The 18,485-nt window shown below is 57.2% G+C and overlaps 2 protein-coding genes and 1 long non-coding RNA gene across 6 annotated transcripts; 2 read left to right on the top strand and 1 right to left on the bottom strand.

The window, feature by feature from the left end:
• The first annotated feature begins 741 nt into the window (after window positions 1–741).
• On the top strand, window positions 742–2,785 carry LOC128783223 (serine/threonine-protein kinase pim-1-like). Its single transcript, XM_053933868.1, has 2 exons — window positions 742–1,489; window positions 1,777–2,785. The coding sequence occupies exons 1-2, from the start codon at window positions 1,315–1,317 to the stop codon at window positions 1,914–1,916; spliced, it is 315 nt and encodes a 104-aa protein (XP_053789843.1). The 5' UTR covers window positions 742–1,314; the 3' UTR covers window positions 1,917–2,785.
• Window positions 2,786–3,109: 324 nt separating this feature from the next.
• LOC128783213 (uncharacterized) lies at window positions 3,110–13,924 on the top strand. 4 transcript variants are annotated; one of them, XM_053933849.1, is made up of 18 exons: window positions 3,916–4,430; window positions 4,790–4,879; window positions 5,466–5,564; window positions 5,999–6,106; window positions 6,365–6,454; window positions 7,040–7,138; window positions 7,573–7,680; window positions 7,939–8,028; window positions 8,615–8,713; window positions 9,148–9,255; window positions 9,514–9,603; window positions 10,190–10,288; window positions 10,723–10,830; window positions 11,089–11,178; window positions 11,764–11,862; window positions 12,305–12,412; window positions 12,875–13,049; window positions 13,754–13,924. In XM_053933849.1, the coding sequence occupies exons 1-18, from the start codon at window positions 4,334–4,336 to the stop codon at window positions 13,776–13,778; spliced, it is 1,782 nt and encodes a 593-aa protein (XP_053789824.1). In that variant the 5' UTR covers window positions 3,916–4,333; the 3' UTR covers window positions 13,779–13,924. The 4 variants fall into 4 exon arrangements, with proteins under 4 accessions (XP_053789827.1, XP_053789823.1, XP_053789826.1 ...); XM_053933848.1 differs by lacking the exon at window positions 13,754–13,924 and having other exon boundaries at window positions 3,912–4,430; window positions 12,875–13,747; XM_053933851.1 differs by lacking the exon at window positions 12,875–13,049 and having other exon boundaries at window positions 3,915–4,430.
• Window positions 13,925–14,747: 823 nt separating this feature from the next.
• Window positions 14,748–15,351, bottom strand: LOC128783225 (uncharacterized). Its single transcript, XR_008429041.1, has 2 exons — window positions 15,147–15,351; window positions 14,748–14,862 (listed from the first exon to the last, which is right to left on the bottom strand). It is a non-coding gene; the product is annotated as an uncharacterized LOC128783225 (long non-coding RNA).
• Window positions 15,352–18,485: the final 3,134 nt, after the last annotated feature.

The raw sequence follows: 18,485 nt of genomic DNA, 5'->3' as shown, positions 1-18,485 counted from the left end.
GCATGCGTGTTTCCTGGCTGGAGTTTGGCTCCTTCTCTTTATCACTTCCAGTTCGGGCCTTGGTCCACACTGCCTTCAGACGGTGAGTGCTGATCGTTGGCAGATCTGTAGCAGGTGTCCTCATCCTGTGTTCATTGGATGTTATCCCATCCAAGCAGGCATTTTAACACAAGCAGACTTCTGTCAGCTATTGCACTACTATGTCTAAGCTTAATTAACAACAAAATTAGAAACTATATCTTTGGAACAAATTTACTTTAACATTACACATATAAAATTCATTTTAATATTTGTCAAAAGCCAATATTATAATACTTATTGATAACACTCCTCTCCTGCAAGGCTTCCTCAACCTGGGCAAGAGACTGAGACTTGATCCAACTGTGGCCTTCCAGGACCTGAGGGCAACCTACAAGAAAGCTGGACAGGGGCTTTGTAGGAGGGCAGGCAAGGACAGGACAAGGGAGAATGGATCCAAATGGAAAGAGAGTCAGTTTAGGTGAGGGATTCAGAAAAAAGACTCTCCTGGAACAGGTTGCCCAGAGAAGGTGTGGCTGTCCCGTCCCTGACAGTGTTCAAGGCCAGGCTGCACGGAGCTCTAGACAAGCCGGGCTAGTGCAAGGGGTGCCCAGCCACAGCAGGGGGGTTGCAGCCGTGTGATTTTTCAGATCCCTTCCAAGCCAAACCATGCCACGACTCCATGATTCGGGGATACTTCCCCTCCTCATCCTCTGGCAGAAAAAGTAACTTGGCCCCAAGTTCCACATTGCAGACCATGTCCTTTGGCAGCCTGCAACTGTCTCAACAGAGGATGAAAAGAGATGACATTACTGAGACAATTTCCCTATTCTACTTGAAAATTAAATGCTGCACTCCTGTCCAAAAACTATTGGAAACTGTCAGAAGAGGCAATTCTTCCCCATGAAATGCTACACCTCAGCCAAAAAAAAGAAAGAAGCCACAAGCCAAGACTCTTCTTTATTGCTACATTGTTTGATTTGGTTACTTCTCTAATAGGAATTCCTTTGGGGTTTTATTTGTTTGTTTCTCTCTTTCGTTCCGCGGGGCGCGCGGCGGCTCCTCCGTTGGGTTCGCGGAGGCAACGGAGGAACGTTCGCGAGCTGCGGCGGTTCAGCAGCAGCAGCAGCAGCAGCAGCAGCAGCAGCAGCAGCAGCAGCAGCAGCAGCAGCAGCAGCGCTTCTCTCGATCGGTTTTCCGCTCGACTTTCCACTCGCTCCCCATCCCCTTCTCCCTCTCACACTCACTCCACTCCTGTCCCATCCCGTCCGTGTCCCGCCTCTCCCAGCCCGGCTGATGCTGGAGTACAGCCCACCGGAGTGGATCCTCTTTGGCTGCTACCATGGCCAGCCAGCCACCATCTGGTCCCTGGGCATCCTCCTCTATCACCTGCTCTGCGGGCACCTTCCTTTCCACACAAACGAGGACATCGTCCGGGGCCAGCTCTTCTTCCCGCCCCGGGTGTCTCAAGGTGGGGCTGCGCCTTCAAGGCTCGGGAGGAGGAACGGGGCTGGGAGGGGGCAGCTGGCACATCAGCGTCCTGCTCTGGCAGCTAGTGAGGCGGTTGATCTCCTGGGCTTAGCTGGAGGAGGTAGCACGTGTGCCTCTGTGCTGCTCTCCTCCAGAAGGGAGGATCCATGGGAAGCTTTTGGCTGCAGCTCTGAGCACTCCTAGTGTGGCCTGGGCACCGTGGAATGTGAGAGAGCATGGACATGAGCCTTGTCCCGCTGAGCGTCGGTTTCTGGTTTCTCTCTGCAGAGTGCCAGCACCTCATCAGGTGGTGTTTATCCATGGACCCCGCAGACAGGCCATCACTGGAAGACCTTTTTGAGCATTCTTGGCTGCAGGAGCCCTGCCTGGCCCAGGAGACAGCAGAGATCCATCCCTCTGCTCAGTAGGATCCAGGGGCCCAGCAAGTACCAGCTGCATGTGTCTGGTGGCACACCAAGAAAACCCCGGAGCGTTTCCCTGCGGCCGCGGCACAGAGGAGAGAGCGCAGCCGAGGAGATGCTTCCGTTGGTCCCCGGCGAGTTGTGGAGGGAGCAGCTCAGTGCTCCCCGTGCCATTGGAGAAGTGGTGGCAGTGCGGTGAAGGTGCCACGGACTGGAACAGGGGAAACATCCCCCTGCAGCTCAATGGCATCGGGATGTCCCCGCAAGCCGAGGCACAGCTGGCGTGTTCTTCTGGAGCACCACGTGGAGCTGGGAACACCATCCTGGAGCTGGCCGCTGGCGGGGCAAAGCCGAGCGGCTTTGGCTGCGGCCCCTTCCTGGAGGACACGCTCTGCGCCCCGATGAAATCAAGATGAGTCCCCAGCCGGCGCAGGGGCGGGGGGATGCTCGTGCTTCCAGGCATGGCAGGGCTCAGCCTTGCCACGCGCCGCAGGTTCCCCGCTCGGCGGCGCTGGGGAATATTAATTTTTCACCGGCTGCCAAGATGCTTTTTGGTGGGACAGGGGACGGATGTTGTGGAAGGGGAGCCGGCTCCTGGCCTTGCTGACAGCTTCTGCCAGCCAGCCTGGCACGGGCTGGGGCGGGGGCAGCCAGCCTGACAAAACATCCATCCATGTCGATGGGGGCAGCAGAGGGGGACGGGTTCCGAAGCCGTGCCCCAGCTGGTCTGCTTTGCAGGCCCTCGAGGAAGGGGTGCGTTTATGGGCGGGAAAGGTGGGGTTTTTCCCCATCCCTGGACAGGTTTCATTCTCGCATGGAGTGGTCAGACCCTCCTCAGGCCCGTGAAACGGTGACAGGCTGTGTAGGTTTTTCTTGTTTCCTGGTCCTGTTCCCCAACCACGACTGAAGGTGGGCAGGCCCTGTCTGCCAGGGCAGGGCTTGGCCCACATTTTCTATTCAAATAAAGAAATAGAGTTGTCAGAGATATGTCCAGGTGGTAGCAGCAGCAAAGCCCAGCCGGCACCAGCGCTGGCTGAGCTCCGTGCCCAGGAGCAGCCGTGGATGCCCACGGTGAGGGCAGGCAGGAGCCAGGCAGGGGCCGCTGTGAGCAGCAGCGGGGCCCCGAGGGGCTGGGGGAGCCCATGCTGAGCGTCCCTGGGCTGAGGGCACATTTCCTCCAGTGGCATCATCTGAGCCTGCACTTCATGAGGCACACAGGGATGTTTTGGGCTCTCTGCTGAGCTGTGCAGGGATCCCTCATGAGGCACACAGGGATGTTTTGGGCTCTCTGCTGAGCTGTGCAGGGATCCCTCATGAGGCACACAGGGATGTTTTGGGCTCTCTGCTGAGCTGTGCAGGGATCCCTCATGAGGCACACAGGGATGTTTTGGGCTCTCTGCTGAGCTGTGCAGGGATCCCTCATGAGGCACACAGGGATGTTTTGGGCTCTCTGCTGAGCTGTGCAGGGATCCCTCATGAGGCACACAGGAGTATTTCTGGCCTCTCCTAAGCTGTGCAGGGATCCCTCATGAGCTGTGCACCAGGGTAAATGTCAGGGGGTTTTTCACTCTTCACAGCACAGCAAAGGGACACTTGGCCAAGGTTTTGCAAGGCTGGGAGAAAGCCTCTTGCAAAGCCTGGGGCCCAAAAGGCTGTGGGCACAGCGGCCGGGCGGAGCCCATCCCCTGGGGCCAGGCCGGGCTGCTCAGGCCGGGCCGGGCCGGGCCGGGCCAGGCCAGGGCCCCGGCAGGGAAGGGCCGCGGCCCTGGGCTCTGATGAGGCTGCTGAGCTCCGCCCTGGCCCTGTGCTGCAGCCCAAGACATTTCCAGCCAGGGCCGTGCCCTGGGCCACAGGAGGCACCGGGGCTACAAGTGAGGCCGCGCCTTCTGGCTCTCAAGGGGGCTGGCTCTGTTCCCTGGGAGGATGCAGAGCCTTGTGCCTCGGCCTGATGGGGCCAAAATCACCCCAACATCCCTCTGTTTGCAAAAATAAAGGCTTTGCGCTCATTCATAGGAAAAGCTGTAGGAGTGGCCTGCAGCTAATGTTCTTTTGTTGGCTGGACCCCAGTCAATGTCAGCAGGCAAAAGAAAGGTGTTGCTGAGGAATGACCTTGGATCAAGCAAAACATTTACAGTTCAGGGCAGTCCATTTGTGCAGATGGGGGGACGCTCTGGGGGGACAGCTCAGGCCATGAGCTCACAGCAGGCTCTGGGGTCACAGCAGGCTGAGGTCACAGCAGGCTCTGAGGTCACAGAGGTGCCAGAGCCCCGTGGTTGCACAGCACCACAAGGAGCCAGCAGTCAGTCCTTGAGCACAACTGTTGCGGCAGCAGCGGCGGTGGCAGCAGTGGTGCTGACATTGGGACAGCGGTGTCAGGACAGTGGTGGCAGCAAGAGCTGGGGACTGGCAGAGGGCAAGGCACCATGGCCCTTGCTCTGCGCCTCTTCCTCACGCTCCTCCTGGCCGTGGCCCTGCCTGCCAGGGCTGCCCAGGCTGCTCCGCTGCAAGCGCGGGGAGCAGGTGAGCCGGCAGCCCGGCTCCCCTTTCCCGGGACAGCACTCCCTGCTCCCTGGGAAGTGCTGGGGGATGGTTTTTCCCCTGGGCTTTAGGGAGGGTTTCCTCTGTGGGAGGGAGAGAGCCCCCATGGGCCCTGGGCTGCTCCAGCCACCCTCCCAGGGATGTTGCACAAGGCAAGGAAATCGTGTGAAGAGTGGCCAGGAGCCAGCCCAGAGCTCCCCAGGCCCCTGGGCAGCTTTGGCCATGGCCATTCTCATCTGGCCCCCACAGCTCTACCCAACCCCCTTGCAGTGCCCAGTTCCCAAAGGCACAGGGGGATCCCAGCAGACCAGGAAATGGTTCTGATCTCTGCTCCCTTCTAGCTTGGGATGGCGACATGGCTTATCCGGATGCCCAATTGGATGACAGCTTGGAGAATTCTGTTGGCGAGATTCTCTTGGAGAATGCTGGAGGCAAGTTTTCTGTGTGCCTTTCCTGAGAGAATAATCAGTGCCTCATGAGCCATTTCCCTTAGCAGCATCACAGGGTTGAAAGATTCTGGAAAACTTGCCCGGCTCCATTCTGGATCCCTGAGGGATCCCACAGAATGGCTGTCAGTGGCAGGAAGGAGCATTTAGCTGTCCATCTTCCTTCCGTGTGCAATTCCAGTGTGCGCTTCCATGTGCTCTGTGCAGCCACGGAGAAGAGCAGAGAGGGAAGGGGCCGGGCCCAGGGCTGTGCCCCGGGGCTGTGCCTTTTGCAGCTCCTTTGCCGGCCCCGGGGTGCCTGAGCTGCTCCTGCTGCTGCTGCCAAGCCCTGGCCCTGCCTGGGGCTGGGTTTAGAGCTGCTGGCAGCTCCAGGGAATCCTTTCTCCCCCGAGGACGGCCCTGCAAGGGGCTCCTTCCATGCCAGTGTGGGGCCACCGCAGGCACGTGGTCCCCCTGGCCCTGCTCCTGAGTGGAAGGCAGAGCTGAGGGAGTGCTTTGGAGGGCACCAATCACCCAGGGCCACTCACTGCCACTCTGGCCTGAAGGGGACATGGAACATCTTTATGTTAAGGTCCTTCTCCATGGAAGAACGCAGACACCGGAGACAAGAAATCCCTGGAGGCAGCCAAACATCTGGACCAGATGCTGAGTGATCTGGAGAGACGCCGTGGTGGGTGCATTTCCCTCAGCCTTCCCCTGGGACTCAGCAGCCGGGGGCTTTCCCTGCACATCTGGACACGCCGTGCCCGGCACAGCGGGAAGGGATCCATGGCAGCCTGGCTGCCCCGCTGCTGCTTTCCTGCCCTGCAGGGCTGTTTCCCAGCCTGGCCTGGCTGCAGCTTCTCCCCAGCCTCTGCAGGAAGGCATTTGGCATCAGCTGGCAGGGAGCCCAAACTGCACCATGGGCCCGAGATGCCTGCAATTTCCCGGTCTCCGGGTAGATCAGGAATGGCACCTGTTTGTAGAAGGGAGTGGCCTGGCCAATCCCAAAAGTTTTGATGATTTCCTGAACCATGAGTTTGTCCAGTATTGCCTCTTGAAGATGCCATCTCCCAGAAGGGGAACGGCTCCATCTAATGCAGCTGTGCCTCTTCCTGTCTCCAGAGATGAAGCGAAAGGCTGTGCTGAAGGCAGCATTTCCTGGAGGAAGCAGTGGCCCATTGGCAGCCCCTGCTGCAGGAAGTGAGGCGATGCCAGGCACAGTCACAGGAGGTAATTGCTGAGGCTTGAGCTGCCATCTCTGCTGTGTGGCAGTACCTGCCCTCCAGGGATGTTGCACAGGGCCTGCAAAGAGTGTGGAGAGTGGCCAGGAGCCAGCCCAGAGCTCCCCAGGCTCTGGGCAGCTTTGGCCATGGCCATGGAAATTTGGCCCCCACAGCCTTACCCGACCCCCTTGCAGTGCCCAGTTCCCAAAGGCACAGGGGGATCCCAGCAGACCAGGAAATGGTTCTGATCTCTCATTCCTTCTAGCTTGGGATGGCGACATGGCTTCTCCAGATGCACTATTGGATGACAGCTTGGAGAATTCTCTTGGAGAGAATCTCTTGGAGAATGCTGGAGGCAAGTTTTCTGTGTGCCTTTCCTGAGAGAATAATCAGTGCCTCATGAGCCATTTCCCTTAGCAGCATCACAGGGTTGAAAGATTCTGGAAAACTTGCCCGGCTCCATTCTGGATCCCTGAGGGATCCCACAGAATGGCTGTCAGTGGCAGGAAGGAGCATTTAGCTGTCCATCTTCCTTCCGTGTGCAATTCCAGTGTGCGCTTCCGTGTGCTCTGTGCAGCCAGGGAGAAGAGCAGAGAGGGAAGGGGCCGGGCCCAGGGCTGTGCCCCGGGGCTGTGCCTTTTGCAGCTCCTTTGCCGGCCCCGGGGTGCCTGAGCTGCTCCTGCTGCTGCTGCCAAGCCCTGGCCCTGCCTGGGCTGGGTTTAGAGCTGCTGGCAGCTCCAGGGAATCCTTTCTCCCCCGAGGACGGCCCTGCAAGGGGCTCCTTCCATGCCAGTGTGGGGCCACCGCAGGCACGTGGTCCCCCTGGCCCTGCTCCTGAGTGGAAGGCAGAGCTGAGGGAGTGCTTTGGAGGGCACCAATCACCCAGGGGCACTCACTGCCACTCTGGCCTGAAGGGGACATGGAACATCTTTATGTTAAGGTCCTTCTCCATGGAAGAACGCAGATACCGGAGACAAGAAATCCCTGGAGGCAGCCAAACATCTGGACCAGATGCTAAGTGATCTGGAGAGACGCCGTGGTGGGTGCATTTCCCTCAGCCTTCCCCTGGGACTCAGCAGCCGGGGGCTTTCCCTGCACATCTGGACACGCCGTGCCCAGCACAGAGGGATAGGATCCATGGCAGCCTGGCTGACCCGCTGCGGCTTTCCTGCCCTGCAGGGCTGTTTCCCAGCCTGGCCTGGCTGCAGCTTCTCCCCAGCCTCTGCAGGAAGGCATTTGGCATCAGCTGGCAGGGAGCCCAAACTGCACCATGGGCCCGAGATGCCTGCAATTTCCCGGTCTCTGGGTAGATCAGGAATGGCACCTGTTTGTAGAAGGGAGTGGCCTGGCCAATCCCAAAAGTTTTGATGATTTCCTGAACCATGAGTTTGTCCAGTATTGCCTCTTGAAGATGCCATCTCCCAGAAGGGGAACGGCTCCATCTAATGCAGCTGTGCCTCTTCCTGTCTCCAGAGATGAAGCGAAAGGCTGTGCTGAAGGCAGCATTTCCTGGAGGAAGCAGTGGCCCATTGGCAGCCCCTGCTGCAGGAAGTGAGGCGATGCCAGGCACAGTCACAGGAGGTAATTGCTGAGGCTTGAGCTGCCATCTCTGCTGTGTGGCAGTACCTGCCCTCCAGGGATGTTGCACAGGGCCTGCAAAGAGTGTGGAGAGTGGCCAGGAGCCAGCCCAGAGCTCCCCAGGCTCTGGGCAGCTTTGGCCATGGCCATGGAAATTTGGCCCCCACAGCCTTACCCGACCCCCTTGCAGTGCCCAGTTCCCAAAGGCACAGGGGGATCCCAGCAGACCAGGAAATGGTTCTGATCTCTCATTCCTTCTAGCTTGGGATGGCGACATGGCTTCTCCAGATGCACTATTGGATGACAGCTTGGAGAATTCTCTTGGAAAGAATCTCTTGGAGAATGCTGGAGGCAAGTTTTCTGTGTGCCTTTCCTGAGAGAATAATCAGTGCCTCATGAGCCATTTCCCTTAGCAGCATCACAGGGTTGAAAGATTCTGGAAAACTTGCCCGGCTCCATTCTGGATCCCTGAGGGATCCCACAGAATGGCTGTCAGTGGCAGGAAGGAGCATTTAGCTGTCCATCTTCCTTCCGTGTGCAATTCCAGTGTGCGCTTCCGTGTGCTCTGTGCAGCCAGGGAGAAGAGCAGAGAGGGAAGGGGCCGGGCCCAGGGCTGTGCCCCGGGGCTGTGCCTTTTGCAGCTCCTTTGCCGGCCCCGGGGTGCCTGAGCTGCTCCTGCTGCTGCTGCCAAGCCCTGGCCCTGCCTGGGGCTGGGTTTAGAGCTGCTGGCAGCTCCAGGGAATCCTTTCTCCCCCGAGGACGGCCCTGCAAGGGGCTCCTTCCATGCCAGTGTGGGGCCACCGCAGGCACGTGGTCCCCCTGGCCCTGCTCCTGAGTGGAAGGCAGAGCTGAGGGAGTGCTTTGGAGGGCACCAATCACCCAGGGGCACTCACTGCCACTCTGGCCTGAAGGGGACATGGAACATCTTTATGTTAAGGTCCTTCTCCATGGAAGAACTCAGACACCGGAGACAAGAAATCCCTGGAGGCAGCCAAACATCTGGACCAGATGCTGAGTGATCTGGAGAGACGCCGTGGTGGGTGCATTTCCCTCAGCCTTCCCCTGGGACTCAGCAGCCGGGGGCTTTCCCTGCACATCTGGACACGCCGTGCCCGGCACAGCGGGAAGGGATCCATGGCAGCCTGGCTGCCCCGCTGCTGCTTTCCTGCCCTGCAGGGCTGTTTCCCAGCCTGGCCTGGCTGCAGCTTCTCCCCAGCCTCTGCAGGAAGGCATTTGGCATCAGCTGGCAGGGAGCCCAAACTGCACCATGGGCCCGAGATGCCTGCAATTTCCCGGTCTCCGGGTAGATCAGGAATGGCACCTGTTTGTAGAAGGGAGTGGCCTGGCCAATCCCAAAAGTTTTGATGATTTCCTGAACCATGAGTTTGTCCAGTATTGCCTCTTGAAGATGCCATCTCCCAGAAGGGGAACGGCTCCATCTAATGCAGCTGTGCCTCTTCCTGTCTCCAGAGATGAAGCGAAAGGCTGTGCTGAAGGCAGCATTTCCTGGAGGAAGCAGTGGCCCATTGGCAGCCCCTGCTGCAGGAAGTGAGGCGATGCCAGGCACAGTCACAGGAGGTAATTGCTGAGGCTTGAGCTGCCATCTCTGCTGTGTGGCAGTACCTGCCCTCCAGGGATGTTGCACAGGGCCTGCAAAGAGTGTGGAGAGTGGCCAGGAGCCAGCCCAGAGCTCCCCAGGCTCTGGGCAGCTTTGGCCATGGCCATGGAAATTTGGCCCCCACAGCCTTACCCGACCCCCTTGCAGTGCCCAGTTCCCAAAGGCACAGGGGGATCCCAGCAGACCAGGAAATGGTTCTGATCTCTCATTCCTTCTAGCTTGGGATGGCGACATGGCTTCTCCAGATGCACTATTGGATGACAGCTTGGAGAATTCTCTTGGAGAGAATCTCTTGGAGAATGCTGGAGGCAAGTTTTCTGTGTGCCTTTCCTGAGAGAATAATCAGTGCCTCATGAGCCATTTCCCTTAGCAGCATCACAGGGTTGAAAGATTCTGGAAAACTTGCCCGGCTCCATTCTGGATCCCTGAGGGATCCCACAGAATGGCTGTCAGTGGCAGGAAGGAGCATTTAGCTGTCCATCTTCCTTCCGTGTGCAATTCCAGTGTGCGCTTCCGTGTGCTCTGTGCAGCCAGGGAGAAGAGCAGAGAGGGAAGGGGCCGGGCCCAGGGCTGTGCCCCGGGGCTGTGCCTTTTGCAGCTCCTTTGCCGGCCCCGGGGTGCCTGAGCTGCTCCTGCTGCTGCTGCCAAGCCCTGGCCCTGCCTGCGGCTGGGTTTAGAGCTGCTGGCAGCTCCAGGGAATCCTTTCTCCCCCGAGGACGGCCCTGCAAGGGGCTCCTTCCATGCCAGTGTGGGGCCACCGCAGGCACGTGGTCCCCCTGGCCCTGCTCCTGAGTGGAAGGCAGAGCTGAGGGAGTGCTTTGGAGGGCACCAATCACCCAGGGGCACTCACTGCCACTCTGGCCTGAAGGGGACATGGAACATCTTTATGTTAAGGTCCTTCTCCATGGAAGAACGCAGACACAGGAGACAAGAAATCCCTGGAGGCAGCCAAACATCTGGACCAGATGCTAAGTGATCTGGAGAGACGCCGTGGTGGGTGCATTTCCCTCAGCCTTCCCCTGGGACTCAGCAGCCGGGGGCTTTCCCTGCACATCTGGACACGCCGTGCCCGGCACAGAGGGAAGGGATCCATGGCAGCCTGGCTGCCCCGCTGCTGCTTTCCTGCCCTGCAGGGCTGTTTCCCAGCCTGGCCTGGCTGCAGCTTCTCCCCAGCCTCTGCAGGAAGGCATTTGGCATCAGCTGGCAGGGAGCCCAAACTGCACCATGGGCCCGAGATGCCTGCAATTTCCCGGTCTCCGGGTAGATCAGGAATGGCACCTGTTTGTAGAAGGGAGTGGCCTGGCCAATCCCAAAAGTTTTGATGATTTCCTGAACCATGAGTTTGTCCAGTATTGCCTCTTGAAGATGCCATCTCCCAGAAGGGGAACGGCTCCATCTAATGCAGCTGTGCCTCTTCCTGTCTCCAGAGATGAAGCGAAAGGCTGTGCTGAAGGCAGCATTTCCTGGAGGAAGCAGTGGCCCATTGGCAGCCCCTGCTGCAGGAAGTGAGGCGATGCCAGGCACAGTCACAGGAGGTAATTGCTGAGGCTTGAGCTGCCATCTCTGCTGTGTGGCAGTACCTGCCCTCCAGGGATGTTGCACAGGGCCTGCAAAGAGTGTGGAGAGTGGCCAGGAGCCAGCCCAGAGCTCCCCAGGCTCTGGGCAGCTTTGGCCATGGCCATGGAAATTTGGCCCCCACAGCCTTACCCGACCCCCTTGCAGTGCCCAGTTCCCAAAGGCACAGGGGGATCCCAGCAGACCAGGAAATGGTTCTGATCTCTCATTCCTTCTAGCTTGGGATGGCGACATGGCTTCTCCAGATGCACTATTGGATGACAGCTTGGAGAATTCTCTTGGAGAGAATCTCTTGGAGAATGCTGGAGGCAAGTTTTCTGTGTGCCTTTCCTGAGAGAATAATCAGTGCCTCATGAGCCATTTCCCTTAGCAGCATCACAGGGTTGAAAGATTCTGGAAAACTTGCCCGGCTCCATTCTGGATCCCTGAGGGATCCCACAGAATGGCTGTCAGTGGCAGGAAGGAGCATTTAGCTGTCCATCTTCCTTCCGTGTGCAATTCCAGTGTGCGCTTCCGTGTGCTCTGTGCAGCACGGAGAAGAGCAGAGAGGGAAGGGGCCGGGCCCAGGGCTGTGCCCCGGGGCTGTGCCTTTTGCAGCTCCTTTGCCGGCCCCGGGGTGCCTGAGCTGCTCCTGCTGCTACTGCCAAGACCTGGCCCTGCCTGGGGCTGGGTTTAGAGCTGCTGGCAGCTCCAGGGAATCCTTTCTCCCCCGAGGACGGCCCTGCAAGGGGCTCCTTCCATGCCAGTGTGGGGCCACCGCAGGCACGTGGTCCCCCTGGCCCTGCTCCTGAGTGGAAGGCAGAGCTGAGGGAGTGCTTTGGAGGGCACCAATCACCCAGGGGCACTCACTGCCACTCTGGCCTGAAGGGGACATGGAACAACTTTATGTTAAGGTCCTTCTCCATGGAAGAACGCAGACACCGGAGACAAGAAATCCCTGGAGGCAGCCAAACATCTGGACCAGATGCTAAGTGATCTGGAGAGACGCCGTGGTGGGTGCATTTCCCTCAGCCTTCCCCTGGGACTCAGCAGCCGGGGGCTTTCCCTGCACATCTGGACACGCCGTGCCCGGCACAGAGGGAAGGGATCCATGGCAGCCTGGCTGCCCCGCTGCTGCTTTCCTGCCCTGCAGGGCTGTTTTCCAGCCTGGCCTGGCTGCAGCTTCTCCCCAGCCTCTGCAGGAAGGCATTCGGCATCAGCTGGCAGGGAGCCCAAACTGCACCACGGGCCTGCAATCCCCTGCAATTTCCCGGTCTCCGGGTAGATCAGGAGTGGCACCTGTTTGGAGAAGGGAGGGCCCTGTGGCAGCCCCAAGAGCCGTGGCCTTTTCCTGATCCTTATCCATGTCTTTGAAAAGTAGAACTTCCTGAAGATGCCATCTGTCCAATGGGGAATGGTTCCACCTGATCCAGCTGTCCCTTTTCCTTTCTCCAGAGATGGACCAAAGGGCTTTGCTGAAGGCAGCACTTCCTGAAGGAAGCCGTGGCTCCGTGCCAGCCCCCGATACACGAAGGGAGGAGATGCCAGACAGTGCCACAGAAGGTGATTGCTGTGCCAGGCTCAGCCAGGCTGAGCAATCCTGCTGGGGTCCCTCCATGGGAGACATGTCTCAAAACCTGGGAGTGGCTGCACGGGGTGCCCATGGTGTGGAAAGGGCAGAGAGGGAGAGCAAGGCTCCCGTGTGTCCTGACAGGGCCTGACTCTGTCCCCTGGGGCTGGGGGAGCTGTCCCAGGGCAGGGAGGGCCAGGGCTGGCAGGGGCTGCTCAGGGATGGGTTTGGCCTGTGTCCCTCGAAGCAGCGACTGCCCAAGCAGCTGCGCTGGCCCCGGGCTCTCCTCCCGGCCTGCTGGGCTTTGTTGGGTGGCACAGCCTGTGCCAAGGGGCGGCAAGGGGCCTGCAGGCCCCAGCTCTGGGGGAAACTGAGAACGTCCTGGCCGTATCCACTGTGCTGCCAGCTCAGCAGTGCAGCACAGCACGGGCTCACGCTCCCCATTGCTGCCACAGAGGTTATCAGTGAAACAGGAATATTTGCCCCGGATCCAGTGCGCCTCCCAAGAATTGTCTGCCCCCAGGATGTGCGCAGGTCCTGCATGATAGGCACGGTGGTGACACTGTTCACCGTGCCCCTCGTGCTGATCGGCTGCTATCTTGGCATTCGGAAGCTGTACCAGAGCAGACGGTCAGTTGTTGATTTTTCTCCACAGCTTTCTTGTAACTCTGCTCATAGCATTGGTAGCCTGAGTCGTAGTCATGCTGCACTGGAGCTGTGGCCAGTCCGTGGTTGTCCAAAGAACTCTGCTGAGGGCTCTGCTGCTGCCCAGTGCTTTCATTGGCCTCTTCATTGCTGGGCCTTGTCCTGGGGGGCCCGCTGGGGCTGCAGCCAGTGCTGGCTCCCACTGAGGCTGCCAGGCCAAGAGCAGCCCCGGGGGCACAGGGCAGAGGCAGAGCAAGTTCTCAACAGTATTTGGGCCACACAGCTCAGGACAGGACAGTGCTTATTTAGTAGCTCATGTAAAGTTTCATGGTGACAGTGATGTTACCAGACAAGCAAATTTGCTCCAGTTCAGTGTTCAAACAAATCCAACCTGATGAAGGTTTAGCTTTGGCCTTGAGGCTTTGCTCTTTGTGTGAGCCCTGTTCTGGATTGATTCCCACTCAGTCTTGGAGCCTGTTTTGGGTGAAGGCTCATCCCGGCCCTGACCCTTGGCAGTTCTGGGCTCAAAGGCACCGCCGAGGCCGTACTGCACGTGACTGGGCTTCAGGGCTCCATTAGCAAAGGGCTTTGAGAAGTTTAAATTACTGTATTCTTACTCTTTGGTTTTCTTTATGGAATTCCTTCCCTTTTTTTTAAACTTAATTTTAAAAAAACAAATTCTTTTCCAGTGCTTTTTCCAGTTATTTGAGATAGTGAATCATGGCTGGACCATCGAGGATCTCGTCTCGACGGTGGTAGCTCTATTCCCCTTCCTCTCTTTTCTCTCTATTTCCCTTTTCTGTCCCTTCTATCGCATTTGCTGTTGGTACCTAAATAAAGATGCATTTGTTGTGATTCAAGTGATGGTCCCTTGCCATTTGCAGTTTTGCACTTTTGGGATCGGTTAACAAACCATCACAAACACCCCAGAAGAGTGGATTGTGACCGGTTGTGGGGGATCCTTCGCTCTCTTGGATGGGGGAGGGAGCGGGGAAATGGAATCAAGATGAGACAGGGATCAGCCAGCCCCACGCCAGGCAGCGTTTTCTCCTCTGAGAGCTCCTCTGAGCTGAGCGAGCTGGTGAAGCCTGCGGAGCAAATGAGAGCCGGGAGTGAGGGAAAGGCTGGCTGGGAAGGAGTCAGATAAACCCGTGTGGACATTTTCCTTTCCAAGGGGCTCCTGGGGAGACAAAGGAGACAAGAAGGATTCCCCACCTCACGACATCTCCTTTTTCCCTTCAGTAGCCCTATTGCAGCCACTGCTTACAAGAGTTTACTTGATCCCCTTGATGCCAGGGAGCACCAAGAACTTGAACCTTGCTCGAGTCCAGCCCTGCCTGCCTGTCACCGAGCAGAGGGGAAAGATGCAGAACCTGGGCAGGGGTTGAGCCGAATTGGCATTTTTCCACTTGTGATTTCCTCCCAGCTTTTGCAGCAGGGAGACAACCCCATCACTGCAAACCACTCCCTTTTGCAAGGCACACGTGGACCTCGCTGGAAGCTCAGGGCTCTTGAAGGGGCTGCTGCAGTTGGCAACAGGAGCTGTTGTTGAACTTTTCACATTGCTTAACCCCCCCTGCCAAATGCCATCAAGTGGCTGAGGAAGGACACAAAAAGATTACCCTGGAGGAAGGGAGGCCAAAAGCTTGGAAAAGGATGAAAGAAATGCTCTGATCATGACGATGACAAAAAAATAGAACGATTTCTTTTTGACAGCAAATGAACACCCGCCGCCCTCCAGCCCTCCCAGCCTGGCAGGCCGAGCGGAGCCGTTTCCATGGCATGAGGTGCTGGCAGCCTGCGGAGAGAAACCAGAGAGGCACGGTCAGTCACAGAAGGCTCCTGTGCCCTGTCCTGCCATGGCCTGTGCCCGGGCCAGGCTGCTGGCTGTGCTCAGAGCCCAAACCTCCCGAGCCATTCTCTGTTTCGAGAGAAGGGCAGCGTGGCAGGCCACGTTCCACCTCCTCCGCTTCAGCACAGCACAGCAGCCTCCTCAGCAGCTGCAAGGGCGGGATGCCCGTGTGCCCGCTGCCCTCTGCCCGAAGCCCTTCTGCCAGCCCAGCTGTGGAGCCGGGTACCCACCTCTGCAGACCTGCTGCCAGGAGAGGAGCCGATCCCGCACGAGGTCCTCGTCCTTCTTGAAGGGGATGTCCCTGCAGACCGTGGCCCCTGGGGTAGCACTGGCACTGGATGTGCTCCACAGACGGTGCAGGCGCTTCCCCGTCCAGTCCGGGCACCAGGTGTTATCTTCCTGGGAAAATAAAGAACAATTGCATGAAAGTCAATTCAAAACAAGACCTGGAAACAAGAAAAACCTACACAGCCTGTCACCGTTTCAGGGCCCTGAGGAGGGTCTGACCACTCCATGCGAGAATGAAACCTGTCCACGGGTGGGGAAAAACCCCACCTTTCCCGCCCATAAACGCACCCCTTCCTCGAGGGCCTGCAAAGCAGACCAGCTGGGGCACGGCTTCGGAACCCGTCCCCCTCTGCTGCCCCCATCCACATGGATGGATGTTTTGTCAGGCTGGCTGTCCCCGCCCCAGCCCGTGCCAGGCTGGCTGGCAGAAGCTGTCAGCAAGGCCAGGAGCCGGCTCCCCTTCCACAACATCCGTCCCCTGTCCCACCAAAAAGCATCTTGGCCGCCGGGGGAAAAAATTAATATTCCCCAGCGCCGCCGAGCGGGGAACCTGCGGCGCGTGGCCAGGCCGAGCCCTGCCATGCCTGGAAGCACGAGCATCCCCCTGCCCCTGCGCCGGCTGGGGACTCATCTTGATTTCATCGGGGCGCAGAGCGTGTCCTCCAGGAAGGGGCCACAGCCAAAGCCGGTCGGCTTTGCCCCGCCAGCTGTCGGAGAAGCGCCGCGGGAGACAAGACTCATGATATCATGATCATCAAGTCTCAGTTTATTGCAACAAATTACAAAGTTTATATATACTTGTTAATTAGTTCATGCATATTGCAAAAGCCAAGCTCATGATTGGTTGCTGTGTGATTTGTGCATCTGCCTTGTTCGGTTGCTCTTGCTGTTCTTGTGATTGATACTTTTTGGTTCTTCTCTATCTATTTCTACATACCAAGCAGTTTTCAGCATTCTGATTCTTGCAAACTCTGATTTCTACATATCCTGATTTCTATACCCAGGGTCATGCTGACCGTTGCAGCAGTCACGTAGCCCCTCATACTTTGACCAATTTTACAGTTTCATGTCCCTTGCTGTTTAACCATTCTTCTGCCAAGCTCTCTACACTTCCCCTGTTTTCTTTTTGCACAACAAGGTGTGCATTCAGCATTTTCTGCAAAAGTTGTTATAGAAAGTGCTGCAGACGCCTGTCTCCCTTCAATCTCAACAGTCAGCACCGGGGTACGGCTCGCAAGTGTCATCCCGCCAATACCGCTCACCGTGGTTGCTGCAGGCTGAGTGGGCCAAGACGCAGGCCAATGACCTGGATCGATGACGCTAGTATCTGCACCCGTATCTAAAAGTCCTTTAAGCACAATGCTATGTCCTTGATGAATCAGGTGGCAAGATTTTTTGGGGCGGGTGTTAAGGTCTAGGGTAAGCAATGCAAGACCTCCTGTCGAACCAAATCCTTCCGGGGTTCTAGGGACCTGGGACATAGGTTCCAATCCCTTGGTCATTTGTGGGAGTGGGATTAGCTGAGCAATTCTTTGACCTTTTGGTACCGTCACCGGGGGATATGACATATGAGCGATGATCATCATTTCACCGCAACAATCGGCATCGATGATTCCTGGTTCCACAAAGAGGCCTAATATAGCGGCTGAAGAGCGGCCAATAATGCGTCCTCCCATAGTTTGTCCGTGTATTTGTAGGGGGCCATGGATTCCCGTTGGAGTCTTATATGGTTTTGAGGTCAAGAGATCAGTCTCTACTGCGGCTGCCAAGTCCAAGCCGAGGCTCCCGCAGGTGGCAGGTTGGAGTTGCTGGGAGGTTTCGCTCCTGCAGCTGCCATTTGTGTCCCGGCGCGGCCGCTGTTCGCGCTGCTCTGGGAGTTTCCCTGCTTCTTTCGGCATGCATTGGAGTTGTGGGTATTTGATTGGCATCTGCGGTACCAAACTCCTGTCGCTCCGCATTCTTTTCGAATGTGACCTAAGTTTCCACAGCGGTAGCATCTTGTTCGTGCCTCTCCAGTAGTGTTAGAACGGGGGCGCGCAGCTGCAGCTCGAAGGGGAGCAAGGGCTGCTAAAACCTGATTTTGAGAGCTTATTGCTTGTTCCCGTAACCCCTGTCCTATTTCTTGTAAAGCATTAACTATTAACGCCTGAGACCCAACTGGCACTGAAGCAGCCTTCTCTAACGATGCTTGGATGGTCCAATCCCCAGGAAAGGAAGTAATCAAATTTCTGGTTGTAGAATTGCTATTCTGCAGTATACACTGTTTAAGTAGGGCATCCTGCATATGATCGGCCACCCCTGCTTTGGACAATGCTTCCATTATCTTATCCACTAAGGTGCCAAGAGGCTCCTCTCTACCTTGTTTAATCCCCATATACATTGGGACTCCACCCGGGGTTTTGACCTTGTCTATCGCTCTTCTTGCTACTATTGTGGCTTCCCTTAATTTGTCAGGTCCTAGGGCAGCCTGTTGTTCCAGACGTACATGGGCACCCTCTCCCAGAAGCTCGGCTACAGTAAGTCCTGCTAAAGGGTCGCCCTGAGCCCTAGGTAAATTGGCGCTTCTTACCGCTTCCTCTCTCCAGTGTGCCTCAAAAAGTAAGCGTTGATGCGGGGTAAAAATCAATTTGGCCATTCCCCTAACATCGGACGGTAATAAGGTATGAGCATTAAAAATAAAATCAAGCATTTGCCTAGCGGGCTCACTGGTAATACTATAGCTCTCCACAGTGGCACGCAGCTGTGTTACAATTTTCCAGTCAAGGCTCTGGAGCTGCGCAGTGTACCCCCCTTGAGCATTTGGCGTAAATATCACTGAAAAAGCAAGGGTTTCCTGTGCTGCCGTGAAGAGCTCAGCGTCCCCCGTCTGCATACCCTCCCGTGCGACAGCAGCCCATACCTCACGTCTCTCTTTAGCCATGGCCTCCGCGAGGTCAGATTCTGCCCCAGGGACAGGCTCCTGGCCGGGAGACGGAGGATGTTGCAGGGCGGGTGCTACAGTAACGTTTTGTATGCCTGGAGGGGGACGCGGCGGTGGGGGTAAAGGGGGAGCTGACGGTCGCACTTCAATGTCACCAGTGTCTGTGGGAGGTACAGGCATTGCAGAAGCAGAGATGGGGACGGGAAAGTTTGTGAGAACCGGAGGATTTGGCTCACTGGAGAGAAGCAAGGTTCATATTCCTTATTTTTCTCCTGAGCTGTTCGTACCCCTTCCACCGCCCTTTTTTCTGCCTGACACATCAACAATTCGTTATGGACCACTCTCCAAAGTTTACTCATTT

Source organism: Vidua chalybeata, unplaced genomic scaffold, assembly GCF_026979565.1.
Source record: "Vidua chalybeata isolate OUT-0048 unplaced genomic scaffold, bVidCha1 merged haplotype W_reject_31, whole genome shotgun sequence".
Lineage (NCBI taxonomy): Eukaryota > Metazoa > Chordata > Aves > Passeriformes > Viduidae > Vidua > Vidua chalybeata.
The sequence above is the reverse complement of the archived record's forward strand: the minus strand, read 5'-3'. Positions and strand labels throughout refer to the sequence as shown.